This window comes from Electrona antarctica, assembly GCF_951216825.1.
Source record: "Electrona antarctica genome assembly, chromosome: 14".
In the NCBI taxonomy this organism is placed as follows: domain Eukaryota; kingdom Metazoa; phylum Chordata; class Actinopteri; order Myctophiformes; family Myctophidae; genus Electrona; species Electrona antarctica.
The window spans coordinates 19242495-19268977 of NC_136795.1; the positions used below are offsets into that span (position 1 = coordinate 19242495).

Genomic DNA, 26483 nt, shown 5'->3' on the forward strand with positions numbered 1-26483 from the left:
ACAGGCTGACGTGTACCAAAGGTGCATTGTTAAATAGAAACATTAAGAGAATCAACAACATTTCAGTTTCACATGTCTATATTATTGAAAGGCAAAAGCAAGCAATAGAGGGTGTGCGCGTGACATCATCATCATACCCGGAAGTTATGTGGGTAATGCTTACTTAGTGGCAAAAGAACATCCAAACAGTAAAGTCCTATCTGATTGCATCAATCAATGTTAAACAACATTAAACTCACTTTGCCACTCACTTTATGCATACAAGACTACCCTCTATAACACAAGACTAACAAAGGAAACCCTTGATGGGGGAAAACGAGGATGGAACCTCACAAAACAGGGGACCCCCTTCCACGGCATGTGTATGTGGGCATTATTGAAATACGAAACAAACAAAACGCTGCTAAAGAAAGTACTACGGAGAGGACAGTATACATTTATAAATTAAATAAAGTTCAGTAAGAAATAAAACATTAAAGTCCTTCTGTGTAATATTTATTTTTTGGTGTCACCTCTGGTTGCTCCGCTGGAGATACCGCTCAAAAACCAAATGCTGCAGTTTCACAATGAGGTTTTCAGAAATGGTCTAGATTAACTTTAAAATAGGCCTATCCTTTTTTATTGCTATTATATATTTTTTAATAGAAATGGTGCAAAAACACAGATTTATGTGGAATGGTTATTGTGAAAAATAGATCAAATGAGCCACATGCCAAAAACGTGCCAAAAAGAACGTAAAACTGAAACCAACATTTCGACAGCATGGCTGCATTCCTCATGGAAATATAGCGGATATATATTATATCAAAATAATTACCTTTGTTTAATTGAAAGAGTTACACAGTATGACTTTAGGAGAGTCAAACAATAACATTTTAAAAAGGTATCTGTGGAGAGAGTATGTTTTAAGAAGTGACTTAAAAGAAGACAGTGATGTATCAGGCTGACTTCCTGACAGCAAAGAAACCCTTTGTCTTCAGCCTCCACTCAGGAACAAACCAGCTGGTTCCTGCCTGAGGACCTCAGGTGAGGTGACATATACACACTGCAGGTGTGTGCATGTGTGTGTGTGTGTGTGTGTGTGTGTGTGCGCGCACCTGCAATGAATGCATTCATGTGCGTGCTTGCATGCCTCTGCTTTATCTACAGTAAATGCCCGTGCGTGGCATGCTACATGCGCGTGCATGTGTGCACGTGTGCCCTCATTCGTGTGTGCTTGTGTGAGTGGGGGCATTGTGAAGGGCATTGATCCCAACTCAAAAGAGCTGCTTTGTTGGCTGGCTTTAGTAGATCAGGTTAGTTAGTCACTGCTGCTTTTTCCCCTGCAGTAAATAGCCTCAGTGTTTGAATCAGAGTTATAGCAACGCTGTACATATATATGTCACATGACCACACACACACACACGCACGCACGGGCACACACACACACACACACACACAGACACACAGACACACACACACACACACACACACACACAGGCTCTTCCTTCACCGTTACATTGTAATGAAAGGTGACCCCATTTCAGTGTTTAGGGGGAGACAGACAGACAGACAGACAGACAGACACTGTGACTGGCAGCTCTGCACAGAAAAATGCTCATTGTTAATTTAACTCTGAGAGACAATAAATAAATAAATTAACACAAAGGATGTTTTACAGATGCGCAATAAAAAGTGTGTGGTCGTCCTGCCATGCTGTTTTTGTCATAATTAAAAACTAAAAACTAAACAATGCATTGAAACACACTATATAAAAAGGCTAAAAAAAATGAATAAACTGTCTGTCCTGGATTTTAACGTCCTGGTTTTGCGGTCTTCAGCCACAGCATGCCAGAAGGTTTCATGACCCAGATGTACAGGAGAAAACATTAGTGTTAAATCCGGTCCTGTTTAAGCCTAGCTCTGGCATCCAGCTATAGACAAATGCAATTGACCCTCGTTTTCCGAGGGTCTCTGCGGAGTTGTTTGCTGTGCATCAGATTTGGACCACTGTCACCTGCTCAAATATACCAAACTAAAGAGACAAATGCTTTAGGGTTCGATATGATGGAACTGGAAAACAGGCCAGGTATGAACTCACCCAGGTCAGGAGACGGTAGCGCTCTCAGTTTCACATTCATCCAGAGAAGAACATGCTTCAGGCAGCTTATCTTTGTCACCGTAGAGAGACCTGCCTGTGAGCAAGCCACAGGTTCCATCTCAGTGACAGCCAATTTGTGTCTGACAGCAGAGTTCTGTGACACAACTGTCCCCGTGAGCAAGTTATTGTACCCAGGGCCAGATTAACAACAGCGTTTAACCACAATGAACCCCAGCATCCCTATTCTGGGCATGTAGGTGAACATTGGGTGGAAATAGGTGATCTACAAGCTCACAACATGTTGCGACACATTGTGAGGTTGTAAACCAGCTATTTTCGGCAAAGAGATTTGGGTATGGAGGGATAAAAGGAGGGGACCAAGTATAGAGCCCTGGGGGACCTCGGTAAATGAGATATTGAAATGAAAGTGGTTAAGCTCCTTAACAGTGGAAGTGACCCTATATCGGTTTTGTAGCTTTGAAATTAGCAGCCCGTTCGTTATTATGCCTAGGATATAAATGAGCCACATCACTCACACACGTGTATCTGTTGCCAAGCTTCCGCATCCGGTTGGCCAATCAGAGACAATTTAAATGTTTGTTTTCTCATGCCAATGAAGCTAATTTGAGTTGAATTGATAAGTCCACTTCACACATGTGGGATTTATATATATACTGTATATGGGTGGCTCGGCCAGTTAGCACACAGACCACTGGCTGCTGTAACATCTCGCATGTATCCGTATCCCTTTCTTTTCCTGTACACTTCTACAAAAAAACGGTAACAAAACAAAAATGAGACAAGAGTCTAATAATGGCATGGCATGGATGTGCTTTTTGGATTTCATGTGGCTATAGTCTATGACGTCAGTCACCTAAGATGTAAGTACAGTACTACTGTGATGTTTACAATCTGACCTGCTTTGACTTCTGATATGAAATTCAAGTTGAAAAATGCAAGGGGATTTACTTCCTTGGCCTATTGGCAGCGTGCAGAAGAAATTTGGCACTGATCGGTTCAGTCGTGTGTGAGTTCAGCTGAGGATACATACACAGTCACGCACGTACACACACACACACACACACACACACACACACACACACACACACACACACACACACACACACACACACACTTGGCACTGATCGGTTCAGTCGTGTTTGAGTTTAGCTGAGGATACATACAGTAACACACACACACACACACACACACACACACACACACACACACACTCTCTCTCTCTTGGCTCGCCTCCTAGGTGCCGCGCTGTAAAAATAGCTAAGACCTGAGAGAGCCTTAAAATATTGTGTGATCCTTTTGAGGGGGCCTTTTAATTATTGTAGCCCGGGGCCCTTTGTGCTCTTAATCCGGCCCTGACCCCCTACTTGCTCACTCTCATAGGTTATTATGGAATTAGTGTCAGAAAATGCAGGGGGGGGGGGGGGTTGGGGGGACCCCACCACTGCCATCTTCCAACATAAATATTTTGGGTTTTTGAGGGAGTGACTCCCTCCAAAGCTGTTACAACACAAAGCTGTTCCTCTGACGCATACCTGCAGAGTGAGAGCATGATGAACTTGGGGGACTGAATGGCATTTTAAAGGTTTTTGTTTAAAACCCCTGGTCCCTTTTTTATGTTCGCCCCTCCAGGTCATGTGGTGTGTGTCAAAAGGCAATGAGCATAAACAGGGCCATGCCTTTTGAACAGGGTCTGTAAATGTGTCAGTGTTGAGAACTGTTCGAATTTTACACAGTGAAATGCCCAAATGTTCATGTAAATTCAGGAGTATACACTACACATGTAACCAAATGGACCCTTATCGCCAACTCCGTAACTCTGAGTGTGTATGAATGTAGGTTACGGTTGCGCAGAGTTAAATAACGGCGAGGATTTGTGTGAGCGAGTTCAATGACATCTCGGCGTGCGCTAACATCAGGGTCATGCGTGACAGCGTGAATGGACTTTAGCAAGAAAAGGGTGTGGCGTTGGGATGCGGGCGGTGAGGGGGCTTTATCTGTGAGGGACGACTGATAGAATTGGGCCATCGTTACATCAGGCAACGTTTGCCTACGCACAGAGGAAGGCATGCTGGCCTGGTTGGTCGAATGTGTGTCAGTGTGTCAGTGTGACGCTCGGCCCCACTGCTGCAGATTAAGCGGACTGTCCAGTGGAGAGACCAAACAAGGCTATTTCTGATGCCTGGAAACTGGGTGTGTTTGACTCACCAAAGCAGAGGCTGACTGGAGACTTGTGTTCACAGAGCTTTTCTGTAAAGGACAGGGATCAAATCGACATATGTGTGTTTTTGAAAAACTTTATGCTAACAGGCGCATTGACCCTCGCACTTATTTGATATTTGGGTATTTGGGTATTTGGGGCATGGCCAAAGCCATCATTGCCTTGGAGGTGCAATTAACACTTGTATCAGCTTTGACTTTGAGTATTCAGTACGTTTGAATACCTGCAACAACCACCATGTTATGAAAAATGAAGACGAGACGTCCACTCCAAATATTAGTTTTTCGAGCTCCCGACCCACATGAATTGGCCAAAATCCACACAAGAAGCTCCTTCATTTGCACCCCCAACACAACATTCACAATATGGTATGACATCATTTTAGCTAAGATAATGGTTTTGTGGCAGTATGAAGCAAGATTCATATACTGTACTTCATCATACGAAGGAGCACACATTAGGCATGCATGATTCACTGAGAGCAGCTCTTCCAGGCATATATGATGGACCTTGGCCCTGTCAGTCTGTGTTGCTTTTGATGGTCGTAATGGTCCCATAAGGCTTATGGGCATGGAAGGAACAGTCACGATCAGTTTGATAACGCCCTGATTTACTCCGTTTATTTTTTCTTCTGGGTCACAATGATTCAGTCTGTTCTGTTCCTCAGTGAGTAATTTATTAGCTAACCACCGGTCATGCTGTATGCTTTATGGAGCATGACCACTTTTGATGTGATGAAGCTAGCCTCTAGAATGCTTGTGCACCCCCCCCCCCCCCCCCCCCCCCCTGTGTTTGACCACCCACTGTGATGACGACTGTGTTTGGCGGCCACTGTTGCCTAGTAACCAAAAACAGTTAACTGAATCCTTGCGCAGTGTTCATTCAGCTCTTGAAAGTCTAACAATCAAAGAAGACGACTGTTTGGGAGTTGGATTAAACAGCCCAGGTGTTTTAGGTCCTCTCCTGATGGAGAGAGGTAATTGCAACTGTACCACCCGGGGTTTCCACCCGGGTCTCCCCCATGTGGGAAAGAAAACAATTACTGCTAATCTAAGAGGAAGTAAACCTTTGGTCGGAGAAGATATTTGGCTTATACAGTATAACCTTTAGGCTTGGCTACTTGTCAACTACGGTAGTAGGTGTACTACTCCACACCATGGTCTGCACTTCTCAAGTAGTAGTGTAGTGTAGTCATGCTGTATGCTTTATGGAGCATGACCACTTTTGATGTGATGAAGCTAGTCAAGTGTAGTGTAGTGTAGTGTAGTGTAGTGTAGTGTAGTGTAGTGTAGTGTAGTGTAGTGTAGTGTAGTGTAGTGTAGTATAGTATGATCACCCCCAACCACTATTGTATTAACATATATAGATTGGTTAAAATAACGTTGTATTCATTCAAGTCCTGTTTGTTACACTCACTGTGCGTGTGCGTGTACGCGCGTGCGCGTGTGCGCACACACCTTCATAGGCATTTCAAGCTGGCCTAATGGGTTCTAACTAAGGAGTTAATAAATATAAATAGGCATAGCAGCATTTCCATTTATGAGGCAAAGTTATTCCTGGTAACACCTCGTACTGTTCTCAGTGTATTCTTGGTCTTTTAGCCCCCAATTCCTCAAGACGGCCGCATCTTTCACCAGCCCGCCATTGCAATTATATATATATATGTATATATATATATATATATATATATATATATATATATAGGACGAAAAAGGACTCCTGCACATCCAACAAGACCCGTGGGAGGTGCAAGTCTAGTTAGCAGGCATAGACATCAAAAAGGGAAAACCTTCCAAGGAAGGGACTGCACACTCCAGGGAACAAAGACGGACAACTTACTGCATCAACTTATTTATTAGCACGACGCTCACGGCGAAACGCGTCGTGCTAATAAATAAGTTGATGCAGTAAGTTGTCCGTCTTTGTTCCCTGGAGTGTGCAGTCCCTTCCTTGGAAGGTTTTTCCCTTTTTGATATATATATATATATATATATATATATATATATATACACCTACTGTATACCATATCTGATTATATTTATTTTTATAGACATAAATGTTTGGCATACTACGTACAGTTCAAAATTACTACACTGTAAAATACTAATTTATCCATTTGTACCTCTGAGATTGTACAAAATAATGTAACTGTAATTGTACAAATGTACCCTCACTGGTCCATTTGGTTACATTCATGGAGATGTTTATTTAAAATGTGTGCACTGCAGTCTGTAGGCGTTTCATATATAGTGCCAGAGAATATAAAATACAAGAAACACGTTTCATACTTTTTATGATATGTTGAGAAAGCCAACATTCCATTTTTATTTTTCATTTTCAATCTTGAAATGCTCCCACCGTCCAACGATGAACATTAGTGTCTTTTACATACATAAGTCATGTCAAAAAAACGAAAGAAGGGCTGGCGTCCGCCATACTGGCACAAACATGCCCGTCTCTAAAACGGCACACAATCCTCCCCTGTGTAGGTTCCTTCCTTTCTTTTCTTTTTTTTTTCCTTCTTTTTTTACATTTTTCATAAAACCATCATCAGCAAAACCACAAACATTACTGATTAATACACATTGTAAAAAAGGGGAGGAATGAGGCAAACATCACGTTCAATAGGAGAAAGACATGGCGGCACGCTGTGAAATCATCCAGTGTTCATTTACAAATGGATAAATCAACACTGAGGACTTTACAGCCTGCAGAGGAAAGAACAGAGCAACACTTGAACCAAAGAATAAGATATATAAAAAAGCAATGAAATCAACCTTACAGTGTTCAAGGGGGAAGGGGGGCGAGGGGACTTTACATTTATACACAAGTGCCAAAAAAAAAGCCGGACATGGTACATAGACTCTTATTTTAAATTTAGGATCCAAGTGCAGAAATTTAGAACTGCCCAAATATGAGCACACGAGAGGAAGAGGGGAATCGATTTCCCCTGCATTAAGTAACAGAGGCACGCAGGAAGCAAGGGAAATCCCCATTTGCATTAACAAAGAGATTGTCTGTGTTTCTTTTAATAACTCGATTTCAAAAACTCAGACCATGGCTCTGATCGGAGTTTCAGGGGTTTTAGGTAGTACACTTAGCTATTATTTCTCACTGATCCGATTATGTCATATCCGAGGTTTTAATAAAAGTCTCGAGGGTCCATGTGGTCAGTCGATGCCTTGGTCAGACCACAAGACATTTCATATCAAAGCGTAATCGGAGAGGGGGGGTTCTCTGTTTGCCAGAGAGGAAGTGAGGCTGTCCACCTCTCTGATGGAGGAGGGTTCAGTGCATTGTAGTGTGTTTACATAAGAAACGTGCCTCGGGTTCCTGAAACCATGGGCTTCCCACACCCTTAAAGTTCTACAGCCCAAGTCGGGGCTTTCATTAATAACTGTACATGTATTGTAAAGGTCTGTACACATTATGTAGTGTAGTAACTGTATGTATTGTAAAGCAGTGGTTCCCAAACTTTGGTCCCCCAAAATGACACTCATTAGCCTGCGGACCCCCCATTTGAAAATATATGCCAGGGACCCCCATAAGAGAAGGTTCTAGCAGTGATTTTCATCCAGGTTTGACCTGAATTAGGCTACGGACCCTCATTTAATGGCATTTCTATCTCTGGGACCCTCAATTTATATTGTAAAATCAATGTTAATTTTACTTTGAGAGTGTACAAATGGAACCAAATGGACTCTCAGAGTTACAGACCCATAAGGGTCCATCTATCATTTAGCTGGGGACCCCCTGGAACTCCCTCAAGGACCCCTGGGGCTCCCCGGACCCCACTTTGGGAACCACTGGTGTAGTAACTATATGTATTGTAAAGGTCTGTACACATTCGCAGTCTATGTTCCTGCGGGCTTTTCTGCAGTGACGGGCGTTATCGAGAACAGGGGGGGAATAAATACATTGGGCCAGTGACTAGGAACGATAACAGCGACGAAGACAGGATATGATTCATAATAAAGCTCAAATTGACTTATAGGCTTGTGGCCTTGCAGCTGGTGAATGCTGTTCCACCGAGAAAGAAACATTTAAAGGCTGGTTTAGTTAAGTAATTGAAAACGTACAAAAGAATGTATAGGCGCCCTGCCGATCGATCGGCAAGCGCTCAGTGCTGTCCGGGTGCTCCGGGGCGCGTCGGCAGTGTTCCTGCAAACACGGCTAATTAAGGAGCAATTAATGCGCGACAATCAAAAGAGAGGCTCGTTTGGAGCGGGCTTTCTTTCTTTCGACAGTAGACATCATGTGGCTGTACAGTAATTGTGATAACAAACGTAGTCACAGATTTGATGCGTTTTCTTTACGTCTTTCTTTTTTTTTCTCAAATTTTCTTTGTAAAATATATATTTATATAAGATATGTATTCAATATATCACAGTATAATATACAAACCAAGTGCTTGAAAAATAAAGATGACTGCGGGCTTTTTCGCGAAACAATGGAGATGTTTGTTTTTTTAGGGTCACGGTAGAGGTAGGGTCTGGGAAGAGGGATGGAACTTTGTACTGGTGTTGTCGGTGCTTTTTCTGTCTCTTTGGTCGAGGGAATGATCCCAGTATGTGCATTTGATTCAATTAAGGCAGATAGCCACATGCTTAATTTATAATCCGCCATACAATGGTGTCATGTGCCAAAAATAGCAATTCTAAAAGGTCACAAAGGTGCTGCATTGTGACGAGTTGTGAGCATGATGACCAGCTATGTTTGGCGTGCGACACGACGTATGGTGAAATATAAATCAGGCTATACGTGTGTATTATGTCTACAGCTGGATATGTGTATCCATGCAATAGTGCTGGTAAAGCTCGATAATCATTGATTTACTACATTCTTTTGTTGAAAAAAAAGACAGATAATGCAATGCTGATGTAAGAGTGGTTGTACATTAACGGTAAGAAAGCGGACAGGCAGTTCCATTCCTCCTCTCATTATATAAACAAAAGTGCATCTGTAAGTACAGAGAGGATGTAAAAAATGATGTAACCTGTACAGTATATATACAAATATGGTACAGTCGCCCCCAAGACATCCAGGCCCTGTTTGGTGACGTGAGCAGTAAGTCCAGTTTTCTGGTCCCAAGGGCATTGGGAGAGGGTGAGGTGAAGTGTGTGTGTGTGTGTGTGTGTGTGTGTGTGTGTGTGTGTGTGTGTGTGTGTGTGTGTGTGTGTGTGTGTGTGTGTGTGTGTGTGTGTGTGTGTGTGTGTGTGTGTGTGTGTGTGTGTGTGTGTGGGCAATAATGGAGCGGCTGGGTTGGGTGGAGGGTGAGACAGTGTCTTTTCTTTATCCTGGAGCGCCAGAGGCGGCCCCCGGCTATAACGACAAGTCACTCAACAGTCAACAGTCAATCTCTTGTTTCGCCGTCCTCCCGACTCCTTCTTGCCACCTTCCTTCCTGGTCCCCTCGGTCGAGGTTGGCTGTTCGCCGAGGACCGCCGGGCTCGGGCCCTCTCTCCTAAAGTTCTGTTGGAGCGGCAGGGCCAGGTAGGGGTGCTGGGGGAGGGAAGTGAGCGGCGACAGCAAGGCGGAAGGAGGGGTGGTCGGGGAGTCTTGTCCCGAGCTGTGGCCGCTGCTTCCGCTGGAGCTCATTGCCCGGTGTTTGAGTCTGAGTTTGTGGGGCAACGCTGTGCCCTTTACCTCCGGCTGGGAGGTGGGCTGGTGGATGCCGGACTGGTGCTGGTGGAGGTAGCTGCCCACGTCGGAGGAAGACGGGGACTCGTCGTCGTCCGTGGAGGCCTCCTTGTCGGAGATGCGCTGGTCTCCGTCGCTGGACGAGGTGTCTTTGTTGGAGGACGTGGAGTGACCCTGGTAGTAGGACCCACTCCTGGAGTCGCCCTCGTAAGTGAGTACGGGCGGCTCCTCGTCCTGAGCACTGAGGTAGGGGAGATGGATCTGCTGGAGGTGGTGGTACAGGTGGGACTGCGGGGCTCCCTCCGCGTTCTTGCGGAGCAGCTCTGGAGCCAGGCCTGCTGGCGAGCCAAATTGCTGCTGCTGGGTGAGCTGGCCCGCTCGGTACGCCTGCCTCTCCCCCGCCTCGCCGCGGCTGTCTTGGAAGTCGTACGGGGGGGAATCTAAGGTCTTTCTCTCCAGCTGCTTCGTCACCTCGGCCAGTGTCTCAGTGGCACTCTCACCTTCCCCGGACTGAGCCAGCCGGCTGACCCCCGGGGGGGCGCCGCTCTGCTCCATGTCCACGTCCTGGGGCCTCGCCAGAGCCTCCACGGGGTAGGATGCGCTGCTGGAGCGGTAAAGGATGACGCTCCTCTGGGCGGCCGGCGGGTGCGGGGCAGACTGGCTTGGGCCGGTGATGGTGCTCACAGCTGACTGCTGCTGGTGGTGAGGATGCTGCTGGTTGTGGTAGGCAGAGTCCAGCTCCTGAGGGTGCTGCTGGAGCTGGTGGTGAGGGGGCATGGCGGTCAGACCACGGTGGATGTTGAACATGATCTGGGTGGTGGTGCCGCTGGCGATGTCCATCTCCAGCCTCTCGCCCTCCTGCTTGATCTCGAAGGCGAGGGTATCTGGGCTGTCCCTGGACGAGCCGTCGGACATGTCGGAGAGCGAGCCCCGTGGCGAGTAATTTGCCAGCTGGCGACCCGACTGCTCTGCCTCGGAGGAGTCGGAGTTCATCATCACCTGGGAGCCGCTGCTGTAGCCGCTGGTGTAGCAGTTATTGTTGGGGGAGAAGGACGTGGAGGAGGCCGAGGAGGCGCCTCCTCCGCTCCCCATCCCGCTGCCTCCACCGATCTGCTGGCTCATCTCCATGTAGGAGGCTGTGCTGATGAGGCCAAAGCGTAGCTTCAGCTGGAGCAGCTCCGTCTTGAGCCGCACATTCTCATCGTTCAGCGCCATGACGCGGTTTTCAAGCACCATGTCATTGAGGCGCCGCTTCTCCCGGGAGCGCTTGGCCGCCTCGTTGTTCTTGCGGCGCTTTTCCCAATAGGAGGCGTCCTTCTTCTCGTCAGAGATGAACTCGCGCTTCCGCCTGCAGCTCATGCTGTTCTTGTTGGACTTGGATGGGCGACGAGTCGCTGGTCCCCCTGGGGAGGGGATAGATTCTTCGTAGTCATCGAAGTCCTCGAGGGCGTTGGCATTATTCCCTGAGTTATTGCTCAACATCAGGGCCGAAGTCAGACTTTCCATTCTGACCCGGTGGAAGTTTGAAATCTTCCCAAATGAGGCGTGGAAATGGATACAAGGTCAAGGGAGTGGGGAGCAGGGAGCAGTGGAAAACTTGTTGGATTGCTTTCTCTTTATGTTCAGGATCTGGCAATTTTCCTAAGTGCCAGGGTCGTTGAAAACCTCACACCGTGCTTGTGTTTCTTTGCGGTTGAAACTCATTGGGTCTCCCTCAGTTTCTCTGCCGTCAGCGGTGAGATGAAAGCCTGCGGAGACAAAGAGAGGAGGAAAATCAGATCAGTTAATCCATGTGGACTGCTGGCGTTCTGTGCAACGCGGCTGTGAATAATATCTTTTAAAGCCATTGTTTGCTACATCTATTCCTGTTTTTTGTTTTTTTTTACATTTTTTTCCCACACCAATGAAATTTGCAACCAGTAAAACATGCTGAAATCCCAGCAGTGCTGCTCCATTGTTTTGGCATGTCTGGCTTTGAGTGCACGTGTCTCCCCTAGCAACCACCAAATCGTCTGCAGACCCTATTAACCGCTGTCTGACCTTTTGACCCCCCTATTGATCTGCTCTGTCTGTGGCCAATGACCCCTGACCTCACGGCTGGAATGTTGATGTTGACTTTAGTGACGTAATGTAGGGGCACTAGGTTCATCCCAAAGCAGAGAGGGGGCTGGGCTTTGAGAAGCAACTTTTTAAAAGTAGTCTACCTCTTGTTGCTGTCGTTGTGGGAACTGGGAAAACCTTGTATCACACCCCGTAAAATAATTCCCTGTACAAGAATGTTCAGTAGTAGTAAAAAATAGCCAATCTACAAGCTCACTTATTTATTTGTGTCTGTTTATTTTATATTCTTTTTATAAATATTTGAAAAGTATCAACAAGAACTTGTTAATAAATAATAGTAACTAGTTCCAACACAGGTTTTTTGCACTTCCTGAAAAACGAATTCCTCCCGATAGCGACGTTTTGTTTTTATAAGCTGTAAAAATATGTGACCTCACACTTTTTGTGATGGCTTAAAGGCAGCTGTAGAAGAAGGCTGTACTAATTATGTCTGCATGTCTTGCGGCTGACTGGATTAAACAAAATGATTCTGTAACACCCCCAAAATTGTGTCACTGGGGCTGCCAAAACAATAAAAATAAAATCACACTATTTAAGCTTTGCACTCCCAACTCGAAGCCAGGTTTAAGGTGTCTAGGGTTCCTTTTATTCCATTCGTTTGAAATTCTAGGTCACTGGAAAATATTCAATAACAGCCTGCAGGAGCAACCAAGGACTCAGGCTGCTTCGACTCGCTGGAAATAGCTCCTTGCCAAAACAATTCCCATACGCCAAGCCAATGATGCATAACGACAAGTGATAAGACGGAGACAAAGCCATGGCCACAGATAAAGTGTCTGAGACCGGGGGTAGGAGATTTGGAGGTTTGGGGGCAGCTGGGAGGTAGGCCGCTGATAAATATAGGTCAAGGGCCTCTGGGAGGAAGAGGGTGGGGGCAGGTGCGGGGGTGTGTGGGTGGGTCAGGGGAGGGGAGGGGAGGCACGGCAGTGGAGTAGCAGACTTTACTAAACCACCAGGGTGGTCAGATGGTCTTATGGCTGTTGCAGTCGGCCGGCTTAAAACACAACAGGGGGCGACGAGATGAACAGGTGTGCCTCTAAACCAGACTGTTGGCACGACATGTGGCCAAATGCCGATGGTTTTAACAGACGAGTTATCCCCTAAACCTCAACTTGCTTAGTAAACATTGTTGGTTATTACACCTGGTTTTCTTTTATTAGGCTGATGAAATACTGGAGAACATTTCTATTTCTCAATGCACACAGAAAGAATGGAAGAGGTATAGAGTGAAACAAGGAGCAGACCAAGTACAGAGCCCTGGGGACCAGCAAGTATAGGGTTTAAGTGGTGAAAGGCTTTTACCACTGAAGCTGCACTTATATATTGTGGTACAGTGTGTGTTTTTATATTTACTACATGTGTTTTAAGTTTTTATAATTACTGCAGCACAAATTGCCCATCTCTGCAGAAACAAAACTTGAACTTGAACATGAACTTGAGCCTTCCATCAATGTCAGATGGCAGCTGCAGTAAAAAGTAGGTTACTCAACATCTACATTCCTGAAGGCAACTGCTTGTTGCATCTGAATGTAAGGCAGGTTGTTTACAAGACTAGGCCCAACTCCTCTGTTCATTTTAGGTAGCGCTATGTAAGCCCCAAACAACGTTGAAATTGTATCAATTGGCCAAGTTTATCTGTCACGATGACTGATTTCATAGACGATGGTATATTGAACATCGGGGAAATGTAACGTTCTTGCAAACTACGGGTCAATGGGTCATTCTCTGCATAAGCTTTGAATGCATGATAGTTTTTACAGTGCTTTGATATTTTTTTTGCGATATTGAACACAAAATCAAGATTGGTGCTGCGAAAAGTTGTCAAAAGAGAGCAATTCATCCATTTTAGCCCTGCTTCATACTTCATTGAGTCACATGTTGAGCTATTGTCACTGCTTTTGATATTCTTTGACAATTTTCGCCCATGACATGCCCAAAGTGAGGGCGCCAGGTATCAAAGGTAATTCCTGTGAGCCGCTCGCGTGCGACTCCTGGGCACCAGGAGAGGGGGAGAGTTGAAGAGAATTAGCGTACAGACTTTCTCCCAACCCAGCCTGTCCCACTGACCCAGAAACCGGGGAGCGCGGCTGCACTTGATAAACACAAGCCCTGTCGCCTACACTACAATGTCTGGAATATAGGTCAGTGGAGGTATACAGAGGAAGAGAGAGAGGGCGGGGTGGGGGTACAGAATTACAGTAGAGTGAATTGCGGAGAGGAATGGAAACAAAGAGATGTATAGGAATCAATGAAGGAGAGATGAAACAAAGAAAGGAAAGAGGAGTGATGACGGCTGAGTTGGTGATGGGGGTGGGGGTGACGGCTATGGTAGTGTGCCAGTACAAAGAACATGTCACCCATGGCAACAACACATACATGGGGAAAAAAAGCAGATGGAGGCAGCCAATCATATCTGACATTCCGCCTCTCTTCGTTTTCCACCAGCCAACTGACTGATGGCCACTGGCTGGCAGGCAGGCAGAGGCATTTTATAACAAAAGAAGGGCACTGAACGCACTTTAAGCCACATGGCACTTTAAGCCAGCTAGGCTGAATGAGATTCTTGTGTTAAATTGCCCCCAATGTTCTACTGTAAGTCTCCCCCCGCCCTGTCTGACTCCCCCCCCCCCCCCCCCCCCTCGCTCTCTTTCTCTCGCCCCCGACCCCACCAACCGACGTCACACTCCATTCCTCCTCTCTCATCAAACACATCCTGATAATAGACCCTGTGTGCGTCATCCGCAATCACATGGTGCGTGTGCTGCGCCCTGTGGGTTAATTACACCGACCAGCATCGTTAAGATCCTATTCTCTGTTATATTATGAGGCTGCATGCGCTGACCTCGCCATGCTGATCACATGGACACCAGCATCCTTATAATCTGGCCAATGTCATAATAGGCCAACCTTTTGCGAAAATAGGCGCAAAAATGCCAGATTATGTTTGGAGCTTGGAGATCAGAGGGGTAAAAAGGGGATAACAGGAGGGGGGCAAGCACAGACCCCTGGGGGACTCCGCTCAACAAAATAGGATTTAAGTGGTTCAAAGGTCAGATTTGTGGGAAAGTCACACAGTCCAAAAATAGACCCATTCTTTCAGCCAAGTCAAATAATTTCTCTACTTTTCCGAGCAAAATGGTGTAATCCCACTGGTGACCAATCACTCTTGTACGCTCCACCTGTCGTCGGCCACTCTCTGTGGCACTTGTGGAATGACAGCACTGGAAAAGAATCCGGAGAGTTGCGTGTGCAGTGCACTCGCTCACACCGACCACGGCCCCGGACACTTTCCAAACCCGCAGGAGAGCGGAACGTGGCATTTACGACGCAATGAGCGGCGGCTCTTTTAGAAATTTTGCGGAGCAGAGTTCAACCCCCCCTCCCCCCCACCCCGCCTGCCTGCCTGCTGCACGTGTCCCAGACGAGGGCTGTAGGAAGTGGGGTCTAAAATCAAAGTGGAGCAGCCGGGGAGAAGGATGGGGAGGGGGTATGGGGGGGTCAGCGGGTGCACTGTTTCAGAGAAAGGGGGTAAGATGAAATGCGATGGAACCATTACTGTTGTTGGCTTTGAACCCTCCCTCCTCCCCCCAGCAGGTAGGAATGCAATGGCACCATTGCATGGGGGTGGGGAGGGAGGGGTCAATTTATCAGTGTTGTTGGGTCGGATCTACTTTGTGAATTCCAAGTCCGGAGTTGAGTTTATCTTACCAAGAAAGAGAAGTGGGGCAGGGGTCCTAAGCCAGGAAAGGCAGGCTGTAGCGAGGCGGGACCCTATCAGTCCTTGTTACACACACACACACACACACACACACACACACACACACACACAGACGTATCAACCACTCGCTCTTAAAAAAAAAAAAAAAAGGGAGAGAGAAAAAAAAGCCAGCGGAGTCCATGTGTTTCCCTGGTCACATGTGCTCCGCTAGCCTACTAAACGCTGTAATTGGCCTCTCCCCCGGCCGTCTCCAGACCGCAGCACAATAACAAAGCACGGCCCTCGTCTTACGTGTGCCAGGAAAACCCGGAGAGAGTCAAGAGGGGCCAGCAAAGTGGGACAGGATGGGAAATAACTTACTGTCTGTATACTACTGTACCACTGATCAGGAATGCACTGAATCCTGGCTGGTTTGGCTGTGAGCATGTGCAACATGTAACCAAATGGACCCGCATTTGCACATGCTACCAGTTATAAATGGATGAATTAACACATTTGTATACTCTCAGAGTTATAGATGGATAAATGAACACCATACTCTCATGTTGAAAGCAACAATGTGTTTTAGACTATCCGTTATATGTGTAAGGCTATTACAACTGTACAAAACCTTTGGAGTTGACATGCAGTGCAGTGGACGGACGGTATGTTGAAGTGACAAATCACAAATGAACAGGATTAGCAAATTTGAAATCCAGTCCAGTGATTCAATCATCTACAGTATATAAAATCAAAGTAAAAAGGGGTGTGGCATAAAAGCTATTATGCTAATGCAAAGGCATTCAATTGAAATGCATGTTTGTCCTATTCTGTTTTGGAGAAATCTCGATGGTGTATAGCCTATATCTATTTCTGCATGGCCTGGTTCATTCCTTGTGTTATTATGGCGGGGCGGAGGATTTATTTTGGTGGTTGGCTTTTATATCTATCGTCTTTCTAGTCAGCAGCGGCGGTTTCCCCCCGCCCTCCCTCCCTCCCTCCGGGGAGGGCTGGGGTGACCTACATTTAGAGTTGCCAGTGAATGCGCCAACCCAACTGGCACGGCACCGCTGCACAGCACACACACACACACACACACACACACACACACACACACACACACACACACACACACACTAGGCTACTAGTCTATGGGGTTTCCGCTGGTTGCGTAATCTCCTCTCTAATCCCTTTTAATTGTTTGATTTGTTTTATTATGCAACCTGCGTAACCTCGACAATGTTTTGCGTAAGAAGGGTTCCTTCTCTGGCACAAATGAAGATGAGATATTAACGCCCGGATAATTGTTTCTACTCTGTACTACTGTATGTGTAACCCCCTCCCAAAAAAGAAATAAACAAACAAAAAGACCACTTCACATTAGGCTATGTGTCAAGTGAAAACAGTGTAACGGAAAGAAGACTATTTATCTGTGATTGAGTGCATGTAACCTGGCATGCATGTGACGCACGTTACGCATGCCATTGCTGGATAACAAATGCTGCAAGGAAAGGGGGGGTGGCGGGTGGGGGGAGAGCATGCCCATGTGCAGAGCAATATCAGCCACAAAGAAAAAGCCGGTGCGTAAAATAAGACTACCCAAGTATTGTGTTTCAAATTAAGGGGATCGCCAATGCGCACAAAGAATATGTCGACACTGCACAAAATGTTAATTTAGGATCAGAGAATTGTATTTTTTCTTCAGTGTGTGTAACTGTCTCTAGACTGTACATATGCACACATGTAGCCTATGGGTGTCAGTCAGAGTTGCATGAACACCCAGGATTTTACAGTGAAGTCATTGAACAGATAATAGGCTATACTTTGCTAGCCTCTTAAGCGTGGCGATCCTTTGTTGCACAGTGTGACAAATCGCTCCGATGCATATTTAATCGGATCCTCGAGGCAAGTCATCCAAGGCAACCGCACGACTCCCCGCTGAGCCATGCCGGCGATAATCAAATGCTTCCAAACAGCCAAGAACAACGTGTCTACAGGAATATGTTTTCTATCTGAAGCAAAACAAAAGGTCTATTTCTGGTCCATCCAACGGTTATCCAACACAACAATATCTGACCCACATTTGACCTGATGAAATAAATGCCTTTAGGCTACTCTACTCAGTACTCACTATCCTCACCTTTGGTCAAGATTGAAGCTTCTAAATATCATTCTTCGTCTTTGTTATTTTCTGTTTCCATTTGTATCTTAATCCGTGGTTCAACACATAGGCACGTAAAGTGGGTTACTGGTGTCTCTGTCTGCTCCTGTAGGCCTATGTGTAAGTGTGTGTGTGTGTGTGTGACAGGAAAGGGTTAAAGCCCATACAACCGCGTTAACCTTTACAAAGAACTGCTAGGCCTACAGCCCTACACATGAGGGAGAGAAGTGTGTCCCACTTACCATCTACAACTTCTCTCAGGTGAATGAACATGCTATTATTATTATTACAATATTATTATCCTATATCATCAGTAGTATTGTAAGATCTGAATGCTAACTCTGAGAGAGCAAACATTAAGATGTACCTTCATATACTCAGTTACAAATGGAAATTGTTATTATTATTATTATTATTATTATTATTATTCCTGAATGCTAATGATTATGATCCCAATTTGGTGGTTATTTTCTATTCAGGACAATTATTAGCAATCAGCAAGGCTGAACATTTTCAAAGATAATTTCATGTAGCCTAATGTAAAAAATAAATAAAATAAAATAAAAAATAAATACAATAAAAATAAAAAAGTCAAATTAAAAAATAAATAAAATGACAGGCTGTGATACCAAATGGCATCTTCTCTGAAGGAATTCCACCATGCGCCCCCCGTCACCGACAAATGCCCCCACGACCCCCCTAACCCCCCCCCCACCACCCCAGCCGGCAGAGGCAAGCAGCCTCGCCTTGACATTGAGAAAACGGCACACGAAGGAAAGATCACAGCAGCAGCGATTACATAAACAAAAAACACACAAACAAAGCCAGTCCCACCGTCTCTACTCACATTATAAATGTAACACCAGTCATCAACAAACATATCCAGAGCCTAACGATGTCATTGTGTTCAATAATAACAACATCCAATAAATACATTTTAGTGCCTGTGGCCATGAGTAAAATCATGTAATTCAGTAAATCAGGCAATAAATCTAATAATAATAACAAAAGCTTACCGTCAATTGCGTCAAAAACGACTAATAAGAATCCATAGAGAGCAAGGTGGCAGCGTGGTGGAGAGCAGCCTACTACTGTAGAGTGATGCTGTAGTGTGTTCAGCCTGTTAGAGCAGGTAGCTATGAGAACACCAATAACTGTGTCGCTTCATTTCAATGTGGGAGCACTCCTCTGTGTTATGTTGCTGATCCACTTCTCTCTCTCTCCCTCCCTCCCTCTTTCTCTCTCTCTCCCTCCCTCCCTCTCTCCCTCTTTCTCTCTCTCCCCCTCCCTCTTTCTCTCTCTCTCCCCCTCCCTCCCTCTCTCTCCCTCCCTCCCTCTTTCTCGCTCTCTCCCCCTCCCTCTCTCTCCCTCCCTCCCTCTTTCTCTCTCTCTCTCCCCCTCCCTCTCTCTCTCCCTCCCTCCCTCCCTCTTTCTCTCTCTCTACCTCCCTCCCTCCCTCTCTCCCTCTCTCTATCTCTCCCTCCCTCCCTCCTTCTCTCTCTCTCTCTCCCTCTCCTAACCCCCCCCCCCCCCTCTCTCTCTCTCTCTCTCCCCCCCTCCTATCCCTCTCTCTCCCTCTCCTAACCCCCCCCCCCCCAACTCTCTCTCTCTCTCTCTCTCTCTCTCTCTCTCTCGCTCTCTCTCCCTCTCCCTCTCTCGGTGTCGCAAAATGTATGTTAGTAGGTCAGTCGTTGCATAACACGACGCTTTGGGTGCCTAGTCACGTTTTTTGTTTCTCCGCTGTGCGCCTGGACTCCTCCCTCTCCGCTCCAATCCTGTTGGTAGGGGGCGTGGAGGGGAGGGGCCAGAGCCTGGCTTTAAACTCACATGTAGGCCGAAGATCAAATCCATAATGAGGTTACAACATAGGAGGAGAAAATAACATGCTGTTGAGACATATAGAAACCCGCCTTAGAGGTGCTGCCTGCCTGCAAAGTGATATTTTTGGGTTAAAACAACTGTATTTTCTGTGTGAAAAAAGTTAAAGCTCAATATTTTGTTAAGCATTCTCTCCATATATTGCTATTTTGTTTTAATGATGCCACATGATGATGCTTCCACATCTCCAGCTGTTGAAAACAGAAAGGAAAGTTTGAGGTGCATGGGTTACAAATGCCATTGAATCTGGAAAGATTCAAGCCATTTATCAGCTTGTATTCCAGTTCCCTTTTTGTCTGCTCATTAATGTGTGCCATCATCACTTCCAATTTCACTTGTTTATCCTGTATCCTATCTGAGTCCTGATTGTATGAAATCGGTATCCAACTAAACCCTGAACAAACACAGCATAGCAACGATTGCTATAGGAATATATACAATAGAAAAGAAAATATAGTCCTAGGCCTATATATCCTGTAGCACCTTTTAAGGCCACTGCAGATGTGCTAGTTTTTCTTAAATTAATGAGAGTTCGATAGATCCATGAGTCCATTTGGTTACATTTAAAAAACATGAAGGACTTTTATAACAACTAACTGTATAGCTTATGGCTGTATTTTCTCATTGTGCATTGCCATTGGTGCCTATGTTTTTTCATGGTGGTTTCATAGGCAGCTTTGTTCCCTAACCTGTAGTGCGCTGAATGCCCTCTAATGTCCCCCCGTCAGCACGGGCCATGGTTTGTTCCCTAACCTGTAGTGCTCTGAATGCCCTCTAATGTCCCCCCGTCAGCACGGGCCATGGTTTGTTCCCTAACCTGTAGTGCTCTGAATGCCCTCTAATGTCCCCCCGTCAGCACGGGCCATGGTTTGTTCCCTAACCTGTAGTGCTCTGAATGCCCTCTAATGTCCCCCCGTCAGCACGGGCCATGGTTTGTTCCCTAACCTGTAGTGCTCTGAATGCCCTCTAATGTCCCCCCGTCAGCACGGGCCATGGTTTCAGCCCATGGAACAAGGTCACTGCACCAAAGACGGCCTGTTTGCCTTTCAAGCCGGCCGGCTGCTCTCTCTATTGACTGAATGATAAGGATTTTGTAAACACACATGTTCTTATCAAGCCACGGTAGAGTAGATTCAAACGCAGTGACCATAAATATCTGGGACAGCAGCGACCCGGCCGGGACCATTATTTTGGGGGGAATGTTGAAAGGCGCCACTTACATTGGTACAGTGGTTCAGGGCTTCAAGGATTTTACTTCATCAGGAGATATTTTTTTAATGGTAGCGATTCAAAGCTGGAGCCAGGCTATGTATATCTGCTATTTTTAGAATAAACTAAAATGACACAAATACTTTCCCGGGTTCAGTATGTTGAGGGCGGTTGACTGAGCACTATATTTACTGCTGAACAGGCCCTTCCTATAGGCCAGTGGTCCGGGGACCACCAGTGGTCCTTGAGGGGGTTCCAAGTGGTCCCCAGCTAAATGATGGCGAGTTGGTAACCAAATGGACCCTTATAGATCTTTAACTCTTGAGAGTGTAAAATGAAATGGACCCATTTTACGCTCTCAAGAGTTAAATTATTGTTAAACATCGTCATTAGGCTACTTAATTTACAAGAAGTCTACACTATTAGAGAATGTGGAATTGTTATTTTGATCAACGTTTGTCTGTTATCTATTGTGGTCAAAATCTTATCCAACAACAAAATATTCTTTAGAGAGGCTAAATGTCATCAAATGGTCTGTGGCTCAAATGCAGAATAAATAATGGGCATTAAAATGGTTGAAAACCACTGCTATAAACGGACCCATCAGATTACGTGACCTCAGCCAGCATCACTTCCTCCTCCTGCCCCCAGTCCCCCACTTCATGGTGCTTGTGAGACAGGGACCACATGGTGTTCTGTAAACGAGTGGTTCTCAAACGGTTTCATGCCAAGGACACCCAGGTTAATATATCTGGGCCGTGGACCCCCATCTTAAAATGCTCAGTGCCAGGGACCCCATGCAAGATTTGCGTTGTTGAACGTTTTAAAAACATTCCACTTTTTTACTTTATTTTGATGATGCGTGATGATGTGCGATGATAAGAGCGCCCCTCACTTCGCACGGGTGTGATTTTTATGTTTATAGCAGATCTGCAAGCTCACAACGCACCCCTATGCAACGTGTGAGCTTGTAGATCTGCTATTTTCAATTAGCCGTATATATACCGGTTAAAGTGGTTGAACTGATGTTGATGTTTTATTAATTAATTTAGCTGGGGAGCCCCTGAAACCCCCACAGGTAAACCCTGGGGGTCCCCGCCCGGCCGGACCCCACTTTGAGAACCACTGCTGTGAACTCACTGGGCTGTTTTAGCAAATCCCCAAAGCAAACATTGAGACACAGATGCCTTCTCTGCAACTACCACATGGTGTAATTAGAATGCAGATGTCACCAGTTTGAAAACCCCCAGTGAACAGGGATGGAAATATTGTGTCTTATACGTTTAGAATCTTTATTCTTTGTCGCTGTCGTCGTCTTTGACATGTTGTTGCAAATAGAGAGAAGGCGCCAGCCAGAGCTCAAGTCAGGACAGTTGAGCTCATTTTCTCTGTCAGAAATACAATCCTCTGTGAAATTCAAGAGCGTGGGTTTGAACGAGGTCGACCCGTAGAGAGGACTGTCTGTCTGTCTGTCTGTCTGTCTGTCTGTCTGTCTGTCTGTCTGTCTGTCTGTCTGTCTGTCTGTCTGTCTGTCTGTCTGTCTGTCTGTCTGTCATGGTGGCAGGGACAGAACATCTGTTGACTCTGAGAAAGGCCAATAGGGCCAAATGGCAATCAAATACCAGAGTGTACATCTTTTTTTTCTCCCTCCTTTTTTACTTTTTGGGACAGATCATTATACCACATCTGCAGGACCTATAGGTGTGTAGCATAGAGGCTGCCTGGTAATCAGAAGGCTGGGGTACTGTACTGTACTGTACTGTACTGTACTGTACTGTACTGTACTGTACTGTACTGTACTGTACTGTACTGTACTGTACTGTACTGTACTGTACTGTACTGTACTGTACTGTACATTTAGACAGTGTAAAAAAAATCACACCTGTGTGAACTGAGTGGTGCAAGGTCTTATATAGCCTGATCAGCTGTGGTCTGACGTAATGTCAGTGACCATGGTAACCATGCTCACCTGTGCACGGACACGTACACAGGTACACAAACATTGCACGGACACGTACACAGGTACACAAACATACAGACAAAGCTGGTTATTGGAGTGGTTTGCACCACTCAAAAAAACACTTGTGTAAAGTGAGGGGTGCTCGATCTCCATTCTCCGATCTCCATGAATCTCCATTATACAACAGGTCGTTTCGAGGAAGCAATCTGATTGGTTGAAACAGCCTTCTAGCCGTGGTTCAAACGAGCACTACTCCACACCTAATCAAAACAAAGAATTCAGCTGCTCTGTTCTCCCAGAGCGCAGCAAACTCGGTGGCTAGGCTAGCTAGTTTCTTGGTCGTAGTGACTACAGTACATCTGTCATTAAAAAAATATGTTTTTTCAGCGATTTTCTTAGTTTTAAGGGTAACTGTTGTATAATTGTATAATTTGTGCATTAATGACGTTAAACCACCCCCTCTCGTGTAATATTGCTTCATTGTCAATGGGAATTTAATGTTTGTGTAGAGACGAAAATCTACACAAATAGCTGACGCCCCTCAAAAAGTAGCAGATTTGTAGGATACATGACATGATTGATTGAAAACTTTATTAACAGTTTTGCATCTTGGATTGGTGCCCAAATAGTAACTTTGGGTACTTACTTAATCCTCTTCGTCCCAAGTGGGACACAAGGCCTCGACAATCTGCCTCCATCAGGACCTGTCTTGTGCCTGCCTCGCCCAATGTAAGGTTCATGTCCTTAAAGGACCACTTCACCACTTTTCAACTTCTCTTCATATAATTGGTCCTAACTAATGTTCATGATAAAATACCACAATTTTTTCCTACTCTGTCTGTGTCTCATAGGAAGGCTGTGGAAACCCGTCCACCAGTGACATCATCGATGGTGAACTGCCCAAAGCCCTCCTATGAGACACAGACTGAGTAGGAAAAAATGGTGGTGTTTTATCATGAACATTAGTGAGGACCAATTATATGAAGAGATGTTGAAAAGTGGTGAAGTGGTCCTTTAAGCTCAGCTGGCACGGTTCGAAGCCAGGTGGTTTTGGGTCGACCTTAACTCCTTCCTACTAGGGTCCATCTCAGTGCAACTTTTGGGATTCGATCCTGGGCCATTCGGAGGACACGTCCCAGCCATCATATAGCGTTTGATTTCCGACACAACACTGGGCAGATTTTACGGAGGCATCCTTTGTGGAATCTTTTTTTTTTTTTTTACACATCAAGACTTCCGAGGTAGGTGAACTCTTCGACATAGTCAAGGGTTTTTCCATTCACAATGATTGGTGCATCTGGAGTGGCATTAAAGAAACTTGTAGTTCACTCAAAAAATAAATACACCCCATGTAGATGTTTTTGAGGAAATTAGATGCTCTGGGGTTATTTGCGACCATAGGTCGCAGTTTACTATGAAAACCTGCATCAGTCAGTCAGTCAGTCAGTCAGTCAGTCAGTCAGCTCCATACTCAATAGTCTAACTCATGCTTCTTAACGTATTAAGAAACTCTGTTGTTCTGTTGTTGTGCCCTTTAGGGCGAAGTCGCTGTGTGTGTGTGTGTGTGTGTGTGTGTGTGTGTGTGTGTGTGTGTGTGTGTGTGTGTGTGTGTGTGTGTGTGTGTGTGTGTGTGTGTGTGTGTGTGTGTGTGTGTGTGTGTGTGTGTGTGTGTGTGTGTGTGTGTGTGTGTGTGTGTGTGTGTGTGTGTGTGTGTGTGTGTGTGTTTTCTTTTCTGTCCAGCGTTGGCACTATATCTCTCCAATGAATAGAATAGAATAGTCTCTCCACTCTTACTAGATTCTGGTAGATACGGCTTAAAAGGAGTATGGTGTGAAAGTTGACCTTGATGAATCTAGCTTGGATGACATTATTCATCTGCATAGTAGGTGTTGCACTGGAGGGGGTCTTTGATGTCAAGTCCTGTCCCTCAGTAATACACATCAACATGGTGTGTGGTTAATGGGCCACACACACACACACACACACACACACACACACACACACACACACACACACACACACCATGCACCATGTTCAAAGGCTTAGCAAGGCATGTACTGCCTACATTGCCTGAATAAACACAGTGCGAACCCAGGCTTAGGTCATTCCAGCAACAGCATCAATTCAATTCAATTTTCAATTCAAAGGGCTTTATTGGCATGAGAAAACATACGTTTACATTGCCAAAGTAGAAAGCACAATACAACAATACAGCAATACAATCAAAACAAAAATTATGTACATTTGAAAGTCAGAAGCTTCAATAGATCAATTTCTATTGTTTTGGCTGTTTTTTGTTTTCTTTTTTGAGTTTGTCTTGTCTTGTTTAACAAAAAAAGAAAATCATGATTGCATTATCATTAAATAAATCTTAAAAAAATTCCAAAGTATTTCTACTTTACAGTATTAGATATATACTGATATATCAGTACTGAGCATGATACATAGCGAAACCGATTCGAATGCTTGTTTCAACTCATGACTTAACTGAAAAAGGTAATAATCTGTTCCTTTCACCGGTGTCACACTCTGCGGGAACACAACACAGCGGAACCTCATCTCGGAGCTAATAGTGGAGAGTGAGGTTCCAACCAGAGCTACTATGACACCAAAGCTACGCTTCAGCGGAAAAACAAAAAACAACCTCCATAAGCTCTCTTAAGTGAATACAGGCAGTCTAGATGCACGCTTCCATCTGGATGTTCAACGCAGCTGGTTCAGATAGCGGACAACCTACAATATTTATAGCTGCATCTCTCTCAGAAATAATTTTGGACGGACCAGATCGTCTCTCTTGCCACTAAAAGTCTCAAAATGGAACCAATGAAAAACATGTTTGAATACTCCAGTGTGCCTCCGGCTTGGCTGTGCGCTCCAATGGCATGGGAAGGAAACCCACAGGTTTATCAGGCCGATTTATTGGGGAGGAATATAGCGTGTTCTGCCAAACACGCCACGTCCTCCCGGTGAAACGTCTCACTGTCGGATGGAAAGAAATGGCTGGTACGTCATGCGTATCAGAGGATAGTCGATACGCATGTCTGTCTGTCGGTCTGGGTCGAAAATGCACAAAAATAGAGTTTTTAGATACCCCAGAAAGCGTGCAAGATAATGTGAGGGTACTATCTGCCACTATCTGCTCAACATAATTGGTTTACTTTACTTTTTTTAATGGATTTTTGGACGTTAACCTGCACCTACAGTATCAGTGGAATTGTACTGCTAGGGAACAACTTGGGTCCAACTGTATTTATTTCCTGTCAGCTACTGCTATTCACAAACGGGACACACAAACGGAAAATACACTGGGACTCATTTAGATTGTATCATGTTGTATCATCTGTGCTCGAGAAGATTGTTGCAAATAGACAACACCGGTGCTCCTCCATTACGCTAATTTATTTGGCAAACCACGGCGCTGCAGTCTTTGTTGTTTACCACTTACCTGGATCCCCCAAGGCTCTATTCTTGGTCAACTCCTTTTTTTCTTTCAGCAAAA

The 26483-nt window shown here is 45.3% G+C and overlaps 1 protein-coding gene across 1 annotated transcript; it reads right to left on the reverse strand.

The window, feature by feature from the left end:
* Positions 1–9553: 9553 nt before the first annotated feature.
* Positions 9554–19102, reverse strand: LOC306936003 (uncharacterized protein). Its single transcript, XM_079519410.1, has 2 exons — positions 18954–19102; positions 9554–11706 (listed from the first exon to the last, which is right to left on the reverse strand). Exon 2 carries the CDS (start codon positions 11462–11464, stop codon positions 9659–9661), a length of 1806 nt encoding a protein of 601 aa, XP_079375536.1. The 5' UTR covers positions 11465–11706; positions 18954–19102; the 3' UTR covers positions 9554–9658.
* Between the last annotated feature and the right edge of the window lie 7381 nt (positions 19103–26483).

Bases quoted from the DNA above. Each gene is read 5' to 3' on its own strand.
- LOC306936003 (XM_079519410.1), bottom strand. From the start codon at position 11,464: ATGGAAAGTCTGACTTCGGCCCTGATGTTGAGCAATAACTCAGGGAAT.